The following is a 13759-nucleotide window of genomic DNA, read 5'->3' on the forward strand; positions in this document are numbered from 1 at the left end:
ATCTACTATGCTCCCTATCTGCTCCATGTATGAAAAAAATTTGTATTCTATTTTTATTGTCATGCAAAACACACTTCCATATTCGTCATCGTTTTAAGAGCATGCTCATTCATAACCAAAACTCCAAAATAAAACCATAAATACATTTATGTGAAAGACAGCTCCAACAGTTCTTTCTTTGGAAGTGGATAGCATTCCCCATTATTAGTCTCTCAAGTTTGTCCCAGCTCACTTTATTGCTGAGAGTAGCCAAGTTTTCTCCATGTATGAAGTCTTTAACAAATAAAGTCATCACTGACTAGAACAGGAAAACTTTCTTGGGGAGATAGTAGTTAGGGCAGACTTTAAATGATAGGTAAAAATCAATGTATGTCACAGAAGGTTTTTATTGGCAGCTTAAAAGCAATAGTATCTCATATCATTCACAGGTTAAAGGACACATTAATAAAGAAAGGGGAAATAAAGTAGCTTTTAAATTATACATAAAGTAACTATTTGGATAGAGAATGGAGAAGGGGATCCATAGTGAGTATATTTTAAAAATCTAAATGTGAAAAATAATAACAAATTAAAATAATCACATAACACTATATAATCTAAGTTAGCCAAAGATGCTCCATTAAACTAAACTTTACATTTCCTACAGAATGGTATTACACTTTTAAAAAACTATGAATAACTTCTCTCTAAGACTTTTAAATACAAGAATTAAATTATTCCAAACTGACTTACATGAGCTATCACAAATAAAAAATAATACAAAAAATTTCAGAGTCCTTAATTTATTTAGTATTATAATAATATCTATTTTATTTTGTTTTTTTTTACCTCCACCCCTGCTGAAGCATCAAATACAGCTACTGCACCATCCAATACTCTTAGACAGCGTTCAACTTCTAAAGTGAAATCCACATGACCTAAAGAAAAATTATAAATAAAAATTTTAAAGTGTAACAGAAATAAGTAACAACATATCTATACATGGTTACAACTGCTATACCTGGCATACCTGGTGTATCAATGAGATTAACTCTGTACCCCTTCCAATCAAATGTGACAGCAGCTGATTGAATGGTAATACCTCTTTCTCGCTCTTGGGCCATGAAATCTGTCACTGTGTCTCCATCATCAACATCTTCCCAGGAAAAGACAGAAATATCAATTTAGTCAATAATTTTTGTATTCTCGTAATAAAATAAAAATATCCCTTCCACATCGTGATTTTCCCCATCTCAGTTTTGATATCATAGTTGGCACAAGAAATTAAATGGAAATTTTTAGAGTTTTGTGGAAGCCACATCTGACATGTGAAGACCAGCATATGACAAAGAAAAAGTTTAGTAACTCAGAAATGCATAAAATACATGTATAATACTGCATAATGTCAACATATTTTATCTTTTAATATCATAAATACACACATTTTCTTTTTACTGTAAACACTCCATAAAAGAAAAAGAAAAAAATTGGATTTCTTTTCTGGTATGAAGAGAGGGCCAAAAAATTTTACTGAAGATTTTCTAGATTATGGCAGCACCACACTCCTAACCCCTGCAATGTGGAAGGTATACCTATAGTTTAAGCTACTTTAGAGAACAGTATCAATAAAAGATTATAGAGAAATAATTTTCAGCCATGAAAACCTGGTTTAATTAATTTAAATGGAGGAAAACAAATAATTTCAATTACATACACTTAAAAAACCTTTGCATGAACAAAATTATATTCAGCCACACTTTTATATTGTCAACTGGAAAAATCATTGCCTCAAATATTCTGATAAAAAACTGATCCAAGGCAGCTAGATGGCACAGTAGATACAATACTGCATCTGGAGTAAGGACAATATGAGATCAAATCAAATCTCAAATAATTCCTAGCTAGTATTTAACCTATCTCCTTCAATTTTCTCAACTATAAAATGAGGATTAACAACAGCACCTATCTCCCAGGTAGGTTGTTGTCTAGGATCAAATGAGATAATCTTTGTTTAGTACAGTGGTGGCACATAGTATACATTTAATAAATACCTGTTCACTTTTCTTCCCATGATATCCATGAAAAATGTAAATGGAACTGACATGACTATATAGACAAGAGTTATTCCTCAGCAGCTAAGTGGTTAAAAGATACAAATGTTTTCAGAAAAAGAAATGAAAAATATCAACCACTGTGTGAAAAAAAAAGTGCTGTAAATCACTAGCAAAAGGAGAGACACAAAATAAAACAACTTTGATGTTTTCTCTCATATTTCTCAAATGGGTAAAGATGATTGTAGCCAATCATTCAAAAGGAATAAAGGCACAGTAGTGCACACAGTGCCAGTTGTGCCACATGTTACGTAGGAGATTTCTGTGAGAAACTCAAATGACTGGAGCATACATCTGATATGCTAATTGCAATGGAAATACTGAAATATAGAGAAAGAATCACAAGTTTTAATTTCTGGATTTTTTTCTTTTGTACAAATATTACTTTAAGTTCAGTACAATGTCAAGGCTCTGGAACCTAGGGAAAGGATAAAAACATATCAACATCTCAAGGAAACAACCGTATACTTAGTACTTTCACAGCAGAATGAAAGGCCATTACATTTCTTGATCAAAATGTTTTCCAATTTCATTTTATATAAATTAATGGTGATGGGAAAACTATTCTTACCTCCCAAAGATCTAATGTATCCAGAATAATACAATATTCTTTCTGTAGTTGTGGTTTTGCCTGCATCAATGTGAGCCATAATTCCAATGTTACGAATTCTGTTTAAAGAAAAAATATATATTTTAGATAATACAGGAATTAACTTAAATGAGTAAACATATTAATTAAAATAAGTGATTTGAATGTCTTTAGCTGAATTATAAATAAGGAATAAACACATTTCTAAAGTGCTTCATAGTTGTGAACTGATCCAACCATTCTGGATGGCAATTTTGAACTATGCCCAAAGAGTGATAAAGACTGCCTGCCCTTCGATCCAGCCATAGGATTGCTGGGTTTGTACCCCAAAGAGATCATAAATAAAGAAACTTGTACAAAGATATTTATAGCTGCGTTTTTTGTGGTGGCAAAAAACTGGAAAACTAGGGGATGCCCTTCAATTGGGGAATGGCTGAACAAACTGTGGTATATGCTGGTGATGGAATACTATTGTGCTAAAAGGAATAATAAACTGGAGGAGTTCCAGGTGAACTGGAAAGACCTCCAGGAATTGATGCAGAGTGAAAGGAGCAGAGCCAGAAGAACACTGTACACAGAGACTGATACACTATGGTAAAATTGAATGTAATGGAGTTCTGTACTGGCAGCAATGCAATGACCCAGGACAATTCTGAGGGATTTATGGAAAAGAACGCTATCCACATTCAGAGGAAGAACTTCAGGAGTGGAAACACAGAAGTAAAACAACCGCTTGAACTCATGGGTTGATGCTGACATGTTTGGGGATGTAGACACTAAATGACCACAACAATGCAACTATCAATAATATGTAAGTAAGTCTTGATCAATGACACATGTTAAAACCAGTGGAAATGCACGTTGGCTATGGAGGGAGGGGGCAAGGGGGGTGAAGGGGAAAGTAAAAACAGGAATCATGTAACCATGGAAATTTTTTTCTAAAAAAATAATTTAAATAATAAAAAATTAAAAAATTAAAAAGTGCTTCATGCTTGATATAGCAGTGATGTGGATTTAATCATGAAATGGTATAGTATTTGGGATTATTTGTACAATAGGGGGTGTCAATAATTAGCATAAAAAAGGAAACTCTTTTTTATACTTTTACAACATTACTCCTAACTATAAAAATGATAGATAAAAATGATCATAAAAGAAACTGCTAAAATCTTGAAAACATATTATGTATGGTACTTCATAATTAAAATTAAAGTATTGAGAGACAATAGCATTCTCTAAATTAACAAAGAGCAAGCAAGAGAGAAAATAGCCTCACAAATTAAAATGAACATAAAAAGCAGGTGATATGTATGAAATTACTTACTTAGATATAGGAGGGTTGATGATGGAGCGTAGAGATTTGACATCATTTTCTACTATACAAAAAAGGAGGGGGGAAAGGCAAAATTAGGAATTTTGATTTCTGTAAGAAATTTGCAAAAAAATTACTTTGCAATAGGTCTAGTTAATTCCAAATAAAGTTAAATCTAAGCAAAACTCAACTAACCCCAAGTTTCAAGTAACCAGAATTTCTCATGCAACCAAAGTGAGGAAAATAACAAATAACAAAATATGTTTACCTCAATATTTCTTTTAAAAAAAATTAGTTATGTGAAGAAACAAGTATATATTAAGCCTATGGCCTTACAACTTTTACACCTTACATTTACAAAACCGATGCAATTAAACATGAAAATATTGAGTCACTAAAATTTGTACTCCATTTCCACTAAACTCTAGATAAACAGTCCTATTATTTATAGTGAAAACTGAAGATGAAGAACTGAAAGTTCCTAGTGAGCAATTAGTATCTTTATGTCCTTTCACCGAAGTTTAGCTGAACTATCAAGACACCAGGAGGAAAAGACTGAAGGTAATCTGTGCCAGGGCTACTTCCTCCCCTCTGAGCCCCAGATCTGTTGAATAGTAGCACCATCCCTCCACTAACCATCAGGTAGCTTCCAGCCCAGGCCCTGCAACTGCCAAGGTTCCTTCAGGGCAGAAGCTGTCCTGCTTTTCCATTTCTAACCACAGGGTTTAGGTCAGTATTCTGTATATAGTAAGAATTTAATAAACATTTCATTCATTCTTTTTTTGAGAAATATTTTATTTATTTAATCTACCCTACCCCACTTCCCCACACCATAAAAGGCATCATCCAGCAAATTATATAGATTGTCTTTCATGTTTCCATTTCTCAATTCATTGTCTGGAGGTGAACATTCATAAGTTGTTCTTTAAATATTAAATCGGTAACTGAATACAATGATTTTTTTGGTTCTACTCATCTCACTATTCATTATTTCATGTAGTTCTTTCCAAGTTTTAAAAAAATAATCTGCTCATCGTTTCTTACAGTGCAGTAATATTCCATCATAATCATATACCACAATGGTTAGCCATTCTCCAACTGATGGACATCCCCTCAATTTTCAATTCTTTGTCACCACAAAGACAGCCGTTATAAATATTTTGGAACATAAAGGTTATTTTCCCTCTTCCTGGGAAATAAGGATATACAGTTTTAGAGTTCTCTGGGTGTAATTCCAAATTACTCTCCAAAATGGCTGGATCAGTTTACGGTTCCACCAACAATGTATTAGTGTTCCCACTTTTCCACATCTCCAACAATTGTCATTTTAGCCAATCTGATAAGTGAGATGATACCTCAGAACTATTTTGGTTTGCATTTCCCTAATCAGTAGTAATTTAGAGCTTTTTTCCCCGTGGACCTATATATGACTTTGGTTTATCCATCCAAGAACTGTCTATTCATTTCTTTTGTCCATTTATCAACTGAGGGATGACTCTTATTCTGATGAATTTAACAAAGTTAACTATATGCTTTTGACATGAGACCTGTATCTGAGATATTGTCTATTAAAAAATTTCCTCAACTTAATTGTCTGCTTTCCTGCTAATCTTGGCAACATTTGTTGTACAAAATTTATGTACAAAAACTTTTCAGTCTAATGTACTCAAAATTATCCATTTTACATTTCATAATGCTCTTTTTATCCCTTGTTTACTCATAATCTTCTCTGCTATCCATAAATCTGATAGGTAATGTTTTCCTTATACTTCTAATTTGTTTATGATATCTTCTTTTACATCTAAATCCATTCATTCATTCTTTAGATGTTGCCTCCTAGGTTAATGCTACAGGTATCATTAGAAAAAGAGCTGTAATAGTTTGTTCCTTGAAAAGTTTAGTTGGGTTTGCTAGAAAAAGAAAAAGTGACAATTGTACTTTATTCAGTGTTCATAATAACCTTTATTATTACAGATATCAAAGAAAACATAAGAAAAGTCATAATTAACAAATTATGTTAATAATATATTATCATATCAATAGATGGGAAAAGATCCAAATATTCATTTTTATTAGAAATACTAGGAAATGCAGGAACAAATGGACCTATCTGTGAAAATCAAAGAGAATACAAAGATAAACTCCAATAGATATTCGACCTAGATATAAAAAGGTTCTAACACAAACAAATCAGAGAAATAAGAAAGGAATTCTCTTTATGGATTGGAGAAAGCTCATGTTTAAACAAGTGACAGAATCTGGCCTCAGACCTTTCCCAGTTGTGTGACCCTGGGCAAGTCACTTGACCCTCATTGCCTAGCCCTTACCACTCTTCTGCCTTGGAGCCAATATACTGTATTGACTCCAAGATGGAAGGTAAGAGTTTAAAAAAAAAAAAGTTACAGAATCACACAAGATAAAAGGGATGATTCTGATGATATAAAATTTTTAAATTTCACAAACAAACCTAATATGGTTAAAATTAGAAAGGGAAAGAAGTAAATGGGGAAAAAATATTTACTCCAGAGTTTCTCTAATAAAGGTCATAATCCAAGAAGTATCAGGAAGTGAATCAAATTTCCAAGACTAAGACTTATTCACTAGTAGATAAATGGCCAAAGAATAGGAACAGAAGTTTTCTTAGGAAGAAATCTAAAGTATCAACAAATTAAATTTATATAGTGCTTTCTATGTACCAGGTACTTTGCTAAGTGCTTTACAATGATCTCATTTATAGGTACCATTTTTATACCCAATTTACAGATGAGAAAATGGAGGCAAACAGAGGTTGGGTGCCTTGTCTTGGGTCACACAGCTAATAAATGTCTGAGGTCAGATTTGAAATCAAGTCTTCTTTCTGACACCAGGCCTGGTGCTCTATGCACTACAACATCTAGCTGTCCCAACAATCATATTAAAAAAGGTTATAAATCACTAATAATTAAGGAATTGCAAATTAAAACAACTTTGAAATTACACCTTACAACCATCAGATTGGCAGATGACACATGAGAAAACTGACTGAGAAAAGAAATGCAATTAATTCGTTGTTAATGGAGTTAATTCAGGTAAGTCATTTAGAACTATACTCCAAAGTTGCTAAATTGTGCATACCTTTTGATCTAGCTATACAAATAGTAGGATCATATCCCAATGAGACCAAAAAAGAAAGAAAAGGTCTATATGCTACAAAAATATTTAGAGCAACTCTTTTCATGGTAACCAAAATTTAAACTAAGGAGGTGTCCTTGTATTTGGAAATGGATAAATTATAACATAAGCAAAATGAAATATTATTGTTCAATAAGAAATTATGAACTTGGCAATTTCAGAGGAAATAGGGAAGGCACCTATAAACTATTACAGAGTAAAGTGATCAGAAATGGGAGAATAATTTTTTATATGATGACATTATATAGAAAAATAACTCTAAAATACTTTGGAACTCTGATCAATGCAATGATAAATCAAGAGTCCAGAAGCCAGAAAGGGAAATTACATCATTTACTTTCTGCCAGAGAGACAATGAACTTAAAAATGCATAAAGTAGCATACATTTTGGGACATGACCTTGCTATTATACTATGTATGTTTAGGATGAGGGTTTTATTATATGATATGATTTTTGTTGTTGTTGTTGATCAATTGGAGGAAGGGAGTTCTGTATAAATGATATAATATGGCATATAAAAAGAATTTTTTAAAAATATTTTTAAAAGATTTAACATAGACTTGAAAAAATAAAAAGATATTTTTGCTGACTATAAGCTTAACTTGTTAACAGAAGTCCTAATGTAATCTTAAGACTGCATTAATATTAGTATAGTCTCCAACTAACAGAAGTCATTTACCCTATTTCTTTAGGTTTAAGTAGCAATATGCCTGGAAGAGTATAAAGGTTACTTGTCTTAAGAAAAAGAAGTTAATATTTTATAGCATGTCTATTCTCCTGGTAGACAGAAATTTATCAGCAGATCTCAAAGATTCATTTGGTTATATTTACATTCCCTAACTCTTTTGATTTCTCTGAGATTCCCAGGCAAAGGAGATCACAGCTTTCTTCCTAGAGTATCCCTTCCCCTGTTTTTCTTTAGAACTTTTTGTCTACCCACTACTAACTCTATGATCTCAAGGCATGGAATAATAAATTAAAAATATCTTTCCTGAAAAGAAAGGGCTCATTTTTGGTAATAAGTACAAGAATAATTACCTCAAAGTTTGAAAGGCCCTCAGAAGTCACCCTACACCTGAACCTAAGCAGGGCTATATACTTCATTGTCAACAAACATTTCTGGAACACCTGTTATATACAGAGCACTATGTTATTGGGTAAGGGAGATAAAAGGAGTAAAATAAAACATAGTACCTGCTCTCAAGGACTTCACAAAAGTAGGAGAGAAATGTAAAAAGTAGAAAAAAGTTAATACAAAGTGAGATGTAATCAAAATCCATACCTGGTAAGGAATTATAATTTCTTCCAAGAAAAACGCGTGTTATTAGTCCATTTAAAAACACTCTTGATCTACAAGAACACATATGCTGAGGAAAAAAAAATATTAGAAGTTAGTTTTATTGAAACACACTTTAAAAAAAGCAAACTTTCCTTTGTATTTTCTTTTTCATGTTTTGCCTGGGGACAATCTAGTCCTTCACATTTCTATTAAATCCTATAATAAAGGACTCCTAACCTTTCTGAAATTGACAATATAAAATCACTACAAGTGAAGAAGCTGAGGTAGAAGATAAACCTCATATTGTCTTTTACAGTGACTTAGAGAAAGGAAGGTTAAATATGTCCTGGGAAGGATAATTCTGGGGAGTATGAGGGAAAGAAGGGGAATTGGACTGACTATAGCTGTCAATAGATTATTGGGTATCACTGCTAGTAAAGAAACCTATGACATATCTTCACTAGCTTCTTCTAGGGTCTAGAACATCCCAGACACCTTTAACAGAACTGGCCAAGTTCCTTCTAAACCAGATTAAAACATAATTGTGAAATGCTTAATTATTTTTTAAATACAACATAGTGTTAATTTGTGGTTTTGTAAGTCAACATCCAGCTCTGGGATCTGTTTTTAAGTGTGGCATCACTGTCCTACAATATTAATTGCATTTTTTTCAGTCCCAAGACTCCCTAAATGTATATTAAAGTTTGCCAGCATATTTTATCGAATTTTAGCTAATGTTTAATGGCACATTTGTACCATAAGTTCCCTTTTCTAATATCTTGGAACACATCTCAGTATCTTCTATGGTATTTTTATTTTAAGTCATAAAATCAAAGAGCAAGAAGAGCCCTTAGAGACCAGCTAGTCCACATCCTTCATTTAATAGATAACTATAGATCAAAGAAGTTAAGGGACTTGGGAATTTTTTTTGTGAATGGATCAAGACCAAAGCTAATAAGCAAATAAATAAAATTCTTCTATGAATGAAACTAGTGAGTTATTCTAAAAAGATAGTCTGAAAATGAATTCAAGGATGAAATTTCTTCTATGAAATGAATTGTTACCACACAAGGAAAAAAAATAACCTCCTCAGGGCAGAAAGAAAGTAAAAACTAGCTGAAGTGTCTTGTTCCAGGTCACAATAGTGGTAAGTAACAGAGATAAGTTTGAACACAAGACCAGTTAATACAGAGGAAGCAGGACTTAAAGTCAGAAGACCTGGGTTTAAATCCAAAAATTATCTGAAGTGTGATCTTGGGCAAGTCATTTAATCTCTCTGAAACTCAGTTGTCTTGTCTATAAAATGAAGAACTTGGAGTTTCCAAGATCTCCTTTTCACTCTAAATTTATGATTCCACAACTAATCTAAGAAGGAAACTCTGACTAAGCTTTTAACTAATTATTACCTCAAGGAGAAAATAAAAATAAACTCTTTTCAGAATGTCCTGATGATTTGAGGGAAGAAAAGAAAACTGAAAAGATTTTGAAACAGTCAAGGCATAACTAGATTCTGAGTTTTTAAAAATGGTTCAACTGGCAGAAAGTTAAAATATTCACTGAATGCTATCACAGCCTATACATCAAGCCAATGATCACCAATTATTCTCAAATAAGAGTTTCTTCCATATGGAAAACCTCACATCCTAATAAGGGAAGCAAATTAAATCAACATCCTAGCTCAATATGAATACAGTTGTAAGAAGGAGGGTGATCAGGATTGGGGTGTAGTGGTTAACCCCTTAGGTTGATGTTTAAAGGCCTCTTCTCCCTCAGTCACCCCTCCTTACTAGGAGACAAAATGGGGTTTCTTGGAAAAATGGGGATCCCTGGACATTCCTGCTGGGGTAGAGAAGTTAAAAGAATGTCTTCTCCTCCAGAGGAAACAAGTGTGACCCCAATCAGATGTTCATGCCAGGCAGTGTACACTGAAGCCTCCCCTAGAAATCCCCAACTGGAATCAGGTTTAAAAATGGAGGTCTGGAGGTCTGCTTTCCTTCTTCCCTCAATCCGCTCATTCTGCTTCCCACCAATTGAGTTCACTCTGATATGACTGAATCAAGCTTTTAGGATTTATTATAGGAACAAAATAATCAAGGGAAATATGATGGGGTTCTCAGAGTATTCCCTAAATCCCTTCTCAGTCCTTCACTGTGTAGGGTAACCATAGGTTCTTCTGTGATCCCCAAATTCACAGCTTCTCTGAACCAATCCCCAAATAGTACTCCAATAGCTAAAACTGTTACTAAACTAAAGAGGATAATGAAGGACAAGGGCCAAGGCAATATCTGTGGGTCCTAGAGATTAGCTCCCCACAGAAGTCCAGACACCCCTAGCCAAACTGAAGAAACTGTTGTTGTATATTTCCAGTGTGATCAGAAATCAAGTGATATGATCAATCTTCACTGAAGGTCTCAGGAAACTCTCCAGATTTCACTTTGTGGGTCCCAGAGCCCTCAAAAAATATCTCCCTCCTGGGCTGTAACCCCAAAGCTTAAGTGTTCAGTTCCCAGAAGTCCTTGCTTCAGCCCAACTGTCACTCTCATCTCCTCCTTCCATGTTCCATCTCTCACAGTTCCAAAATGCCTGGCTTGCCTTGCTTCTTACACAGTCCATACAATTGTTCTTTCTGTGTTCCACAAAGTTACAATTTTGCTATATAAGTCTATTTCAGCTATTTAGTAAATTTTAATAATTAACCTAATTTTGCTTTAAAGCCTTTTTTTTATATGACAGTCCTTAAAGTATTCTGTAGTACAATAAGATGCCATCACTATCTAGGCAGTAAATTTGATACTCTGGGATGTGTGTGTAAAAACATTTTAAGTAATTTTGGTGCAAGTCCTAAATTGTATATGAGGGACCAAGATAGGACAGTGAATAGAGTGCCAAGCATGGAGTCCTGAATTCAAATTTGGTCCTGTGTGACCCAGGGCAAGTCACTTAACGCTGTTTGCCTCAGTTTCTTCTTCTGTAAAATAAGCTGGAGAAGGAAAAATGGAAAAAACCACTCCATTATCTTTACCAAGAAAGCCTCAAATGGGGACACAAAGAATCAGATGATTAAACAAGAATTACGAACTAAATTTTTTATATACAATACTTAACTTCTTTGGACTTCAGTTCTTCATTTTCAAAAAGAAGGTTGGTCTAGATGGCCTCTAAGGTCCCTTTCCAGCTTTAATTCTATGATGTTATATAAATATTTAAAAGCAAATATTTAGAATGGTAAAAACTTACATCAACATGCAAACTGGAAATTTTCTGATGATTCACTATAAATTTCCTTAATTTTGTCAACATCATGGTCCTATTTACTATAGTCATTCACTGAAAAATAAAAGAACACAATGATAGAATTAAGTTTTCATACTTAAATTACAGAATTTAGACATGGTGATATTTAGGTATTTTGCTGAATAAGGAAAATAATTTTTCTTAACAAAAATTTAATTAGAAAATCAAATTTCTATCTAAAAATGAGAAAACATATATTTAGTTCTTAGATTAGACATTCCCTCCTCATCCTCAAAAATTAAATGCCTCATCTGCAACAAAATCTTAAAAGTAGAGGCTGGTGCTCTAACTAAAACATGGTAAAATAATTTAGGCTGAAGAAAAAATAATAGCCAAAATATTCATGAAAATATGTTAGAATTCCATACATATGTAGAATACCATATACACTAAATAGGTTATTTTCTAACCTTTATAATCAAATTACTTCCCTATCTCTGAATGAAGTACTAAAAGAAATAAGAAACTGATAACTAGGATTCAAGTGTTATGTATGAATATGAAAAAAATTGGAAGAAAACTCATACAAGTGTTAACATTTCTTTCTTTTTCTTGAGTATAACCATCCTTCTAGTCATTCAAGCTCATGCTCTAAGGCATACTCAACTTTTCATTCTATTTATCCTCCATAAGAAACCAAAGTCTTATTGGTTATATCTCCACTAAAGCCATCAGTCCCTTCCGCTTTTCACAATGGCTTTCTAATTGTCCTCCCTGCCTCCAGTTTCATCCTTCTACAATCCCTGTTCCACATATCTGGTAAATTAGTATTCCTAGAGCACAGGTCTAATCATACCACTCCCTTGCTCAATATATAAGTTCAGCAACTCTCTACTACATCTAGAACAAAATACAAGCTTCTATTTGGCATTTAAAGCCCCTCACACTCTGACTCCAACCCATGTTCTGAACGTACATTACTTCCCTTCCCATACTCTGTTGGGTCAAACTGATCTACCAGCTGTTCCATTAACACAATATTATTGGTTTTGCCTCTGTATGGGTTGTCCCCTATGCCTGGAATGTGCTGCTTTCTCATCTTTCTCTCTTGGAATCCCTAACTCCTTTTAAGGTGCAGTTCAAATACCATGAGGTCTTTCCCAATTTCAAGAGTTTGGTGCCTCTTCCCAAACTTACTTTGCATTTACTTTGCCTATATATGTTTTCTGTAATGATCAAAATTATTGCATTCCTCAAAAAAAGGTAAATTCTGAGGACAGATAATGTGGTGGGTTCTTAAAAAAATTTTTTTTATCTTTTTATCCAGTGGCTTATATTTAGAATAGAACTTAGAATACAGAATTAATTAAATTGCATTATACTTCAAATCACACACTATAAATCAACTAAACCATAGCTTCTGAAATTTGAAGAGAAAGAATAAGACAAGCTCGAATGTAGGTTAAGAATTGGTGTAAATAATTGTGCACAGTAACAGCAATATTGCATAATCATCAACCCTGAAACACTTAGCTACTCTCAGCAATACAATGATCAGGGACAATTCTGAGGGACTTATGACAAAGAAAGCTATCCACCTCCACAGAAAGAATTGTTGGGAGTCAGATGTAGATCAAAGCATACTATCTTTCACATTAGTTTATTTACAGTTTTATTTGGGGTTTTTTGTTTTATATGAGTATTCTTTTACAACAATGACCAATATGGAAGTATATTTCGCATAATAATATATGTACAACCCAGATCAAATTGCTTAAGGTCTCTGAGAGGAGAAAGGGAAAGGAGAAAGGGAGACAATTTGGAACTTATAATTTTGGAAAACGCATGTTGAAAAGTGTTATTACGGGTAATTGGGAAAATAAAATATCTTTGAATTAAAAAAAAGAATTAATGTAATAAAACCAGAAACATTTGCAATACGAATGGTCTCCTGGATAGTTGTCATTTTTTTTCCCCATGTGCACTGCTTTTTTTAGGCCACTAGAAGGCAGTTTATTACAGATAGTACTGTATCTTCCACTCCAAATGGTCTGAAAGTCAATATACCCTGAAAAACATTTAC

The 13759-nt window shown here is 33.3% G+C and overlaps 1 protein-coding gene across 3 annotated transcripts in view; it reads right to left on the reverse strand.

Annotated features, from left to right (window-relative positions):
* GFM2 (GTP dependent ribosome recycling factor mitochondrial 2) overlaps positions 1–11748 on the reverse strand; it is a 47189-nt gene extending 35441 nt beyond the window's left edge. The window contains exons 1-6 of one of the 3 annotated variants that reach the window (XM_044657696.1): positions 11680–11748; positions 8446–8530; positions 4004–4052; positions 2662–2759; positions 1010–1135; positions 829–917 (exon numbers count right to left, since the gene is read on the reverse strand). In XM_044657696.1, coding sequence (XP_044513631.1) covers positions 829–917; positions 1010–1135; positions 2662–2759; positions 4004–4052; positions 8446–8530; positions 11680–11745 — 513 coding nt within the window. In that variant the 5' untranslated portion in view covers positions 11746–11748. Of the gene's footprint in view, positions 1–828; positions 918–1009; positions 1136–2661; positions 2760–4003; positions 4062–8445; positions 8531–11679 lie in introns of all 3 variants that reach the window. The other 2 variants (XM_044657694.1, XM_044657695.1) reach the window with 2 other exon arrangements.
* Positions 11749–13759: the final 2011 nt, after the last annotated feature.

The sequence above is a fragment of the Gracilinanus agilis genome, chromosome 1, assembly GCF_016433145.1.
Source record: "Gracilinanus agilis isolate LMUSP501 chromosome 1, AgileGrace, whole genome shotgun sequence".
Lineage (NCBI taxonomy): Eukaryota > Metazoa > Chordata > Mammalia > Didelphimorphia > Didelphidae > Gracilinanus > Gracilinanus agilis.